Source organism: Malus domestica, chromosome 11, assembly GCF_042453785.1.
Source record: "Malus domestica chromosome 11, GDT2T_hap1".
NCBI classification, from domain to species: Eukaryota; Viridiplantae; Streptophyta; class Magnoliopsida; order Rosales; family Rosaceae; genus Malus; species Malus domestica.
The window spans coordinates 2,083,851-2,087,530 of NC_091671.1; the positions used below are offsets into that span (position 1 = coordinate 2,083,851).

The window sequence follows — 3,680 nt, forward strand, 5'->3', positions numbered from 1 at the left end:
GGCAATTTTATATATATATATATACACACACACACACATTAAAAATATTATAATATTAACCCTATTAAAAAAACCCATTAAAAGTCATCGTCTTCATCTCCACCCAGCCGATGAGAACGCCGACGAGGATGAAAAATAGGGCTGCTCAAGTCTGCGCCACCGCTCGTGGTCTCGACAAACCTAAACGAGTGTATAAACGAGTGGCTGGCTTTTCACCCATGCGACTCGTTTGTCAAGCCAACCTCATTTCTAAACCCAACCACTGGATTTCCCAACTAAGTTCCTATCGGAGCAACAATCAAAATTGTACATCAGAATTGGCTTGCACAGGGAAGGCCTTCCCATGTTTTGATGTGTTCGCATATGAAACTTTGCTCCCTTGAGGTGTTTGTGGGCAGAGACCTACGGACTAGGTGGATTGAATTAGAAAAACAAAAAAAAGAGCAAACCCTAGATCTTCCACCTCCAAGGCTTCAAAGCCATTTCCAACAGCATGCTAAAAATGCAGAGTCCCACCCCAACCTCAGCGTCTTCTTCATTGGGAAATTTCAGATTTTTTTAGTTTATGGTTCTGGGTTTTTTAGGAATTTGAAGTGAAATGGGGTTTTCTAGGTTTTTGAAGATTCGAAGCTCTTTATGCTGAAAGACCCAACTGGCGTTGAAATCGAGCAGAGATACGAACTACCCAACCGGCTTCATTGCAGCATTAATGAGAAAGAAAAGTGACGAATTAGGTTTCCTTATTTCAACCACGGAGGGTTTCGATTTTGACAGATTCGAGAAATTCCTAACAAAATCTTCTGGTCCAAAGAGATAAATCGATAAAGTAGTGATTACTTGGGTTATTTGATGCACTGCAAAGTGACAAATCATATTACTTGGGTTATTGAACTCGTAAATGACAATGGATTCGGTGGAACTGAGATTTCAACAGTTCATTCAAGCATCTGCGTCACTTTCTTCATATTTGGTCTAAGTGACGGGTCCTTCTGAACGCACCACATTGCAATCATCACGTAATTCTCCATCATCTTGACATCTTCCATCGCTTCATCGTCTTTCTCCAATAGCAAATGCAGCTCCTTTTGCATCTAGCAATCATATGCCCAATAAGCTAGTATCAACTGATCTACATCATCTGCATGTTCTTCAAAATTCTTCCTGTAACAAATAATTTATAGTAACAAAATGCCATAGATGTAAGCATCCACCTTCACTGTGATAGGCATGTTTTTGAACCATTTAGGGGCTACATAACCTTTGGTTCCCCTGATTCGAGTAGTAGTTAGAGTTTGGTATGTTCCCAAAAGCTTGGCCAATCCAAAGTCGGGAATTTTTGCAGTGAAGGAGTCGTCTAGAAGAATGTTTTGAGGCTTAATGTCTCAATGTATGATTTGACTGTTACACTCCTCATGCAAATACAACAGCCCTCTTGCAGTACCCAAGGCAATTTGTTATTGCTGGTACCATCTCGGCCTTGACTCTCCAAAAAGGAAGCTTGATAGGGAACCATTCTTCATAAACTCGTAGACAAGGATTTGGTGCTGCCCTTCATTGCAGAACCCCAGTAGTTGGACTGAATTTCCGTGGTTTGTTCTATCAATTGGGCTCACTTCAGCTTTGAATTCCAACTCATTTTCTCCAACCATAGTGTCCAATCTTTTGACAGCAACAGATTTCCCATTATCAAATCCTAAAACTCCTTTAAAAACTGTCGCAAAAGAGCCCTGACCTAGTTTTTTCCTTGAACCATTAGTAGTTTTGTTTAGCTCCTCGTAAGCAAAACATTTCATATTCATGCCTGACATGGCTGAGTAAGGTTGAATCACCCTTGCTTTTCTATAAAAAAAATGAGAAACAACCAAATAGGTTGTTAACAGCAAAATCAAGTTTAGCAACCCCGAGCTACTTAGGAGCACTGTTCCAATGAGGATCAAGGTTGAGTAATCTTTCTTCTTCGTATTTGGAACTTCAGGTAGCAAAGTTGAGTTGCCCTTCCTTACTTTGATGAGAGCTTTTCCACCAATACTCGAGTCGATCCTACCATTCGAAAGAGGAATTCTCTTCATCGCACACCCTCCTTCATTGAAAATGGCAACAGCACAAAAACAATCTGCTAAGCAATTCTGTCTACACCAATCCTCAGTTACCGATGTAAATTCCTCAAAATTACCGCCAGGCCATTTTGCATTTTGCATCACGTGAAAATAAAGACTCTCCGACTCCGGAGAGGCCTCATCACAACTTTGTGAAAGAAAGTTTTGCTTGCATCCCTTCAAAACCTCATTGGGATAAGTGTGTAAAAAGTAAAAAGTCTAAAGGGTAAATTACATAATACCATTTCAGGTTTGAGGTTTATTAAAACTCCATACAACATTTTTAAAACATTTCATTTTCATACCTCACGTACTATTTTATTTCAAAATAATTCATTCGTTAAATTTTCCATCCATTGGTCTTTTAAATGCTGATGTGACTGCCACATTTGTGCTGATATGTCTGCCACGTGGATTTTTTTAAAATTTATATATACATTAAAAATATTATAATATTAATCCTATTAAAAAAAACCCATTAAAAGTCATCGTCTTCATCTCCACCCAGCCGATGAGAACGCCGACGAGGATGAAAAATAGGGCTGCTCAGGTTTGCGCCATCGCTCGTGGTCTCGACGAACCTAAACGAGTGTATAAACGAGTGGCTGGCTTTTCACCCATGCGACTCGTCTGTCGAGCCAACCTCATTTCTAAACCCAGCCACTGGATTTCCCAACTGACTAAGTTCGCCTTGGAGCAGCAATTGAAATTGTACATCAGAATTGGCTTGCACAAGGAAGGCCTTCCCATGTTCTGATGTGTTCACATATGAAACTTTGCTCCCTTGAGGTGTTTGTGGGCAGAGACCTACGGACTAGGTGGATTGAATTAGAAAAAGAAAAAAAAAAAAGCAAACCCTAGATCTTCCACCTCCAAGGCTTCAAAGCCATTCCAACCACATGCTAAAAATGCAGAGTCCCACCCCAACCTCAGCATCTTCTTCGTTGGGAAATTTCAAATTTTTTTAGTTTATGGTTCTGGGTTTTTTAGGAATTTAAAGTGAAATGGGGTTTTCTGGGTTTTTGAGGATTCGAAGCTCGCTGTGCTGAAAGACCCAACTGGCGTTGAAATCGAGCAGAGATACGAACTACGCAACCGACTTCATTGCAACGTTAATGAGAAAGAAAAGTGACGAATGAGGTTTCCCTATTTCAACCACGGAAGGTTTCGATTTTGACGGATCTGAGAAATTCCCATTTTCAAACCACGCTAGATTTGAATTGGTGGGTTACAATTGATGCGATTTGGTAGTGTGTGTGGGTGTGGTGTTGAGGGTTAATGGTGATGGAGGGACGTGTTGTTGGTGGTTATGGAGGATGGGGTTGATCGGAGAGAGGGGAGGTGTGGATGGTGGAGGAGGGGAGGATGGGTTAATCAGAGAGAGGAGGTGTCGGGTTGGGGGTGGGTGGGGTTGATTGATATATATATTTTTTTAAATAGGGTTAATATTATAATATTTTTAATGTATAAAAAAATATTTTTTTGCTATAACGGAGGTATTATTTTGAAATAAAATAGTACATGAAGTATGAAAGTGAAATCTTTTAAAGATGTTGTATGAGGTTGTAATAGACCTCAAATCTG

At 40.1% G+C, this 3,680-nt stretch overlaps 1 protein-coding gene across 1 annotated transcript; it reads right to left on the reverse strand.

The window, feature by feature from the left end:
• Positions 1-935: 935 nt before the first annotated feature.
• Positions 936-2,198, reverse strand: LOC114819571 (G-type lectin S-receptor-like serine/threonine-protein kinase LECRK4). The gene is made up of 3 exons (XM_070807828.1): positions 1,468-2,198; positions 1,134-1,161; positions 936-1,091 (listed from the first exon to the last, which is right to left on the reverse strand). Exons 1-3 carry the CDS (start codon positions 2,196-2,198, stop codon positions 936-938), a joined length of 915 nt encoding a protein of 304 aa, XP_070663929.1.
• Positions 2,199-3,680: the final 1,482 nt, after the last annotated feature.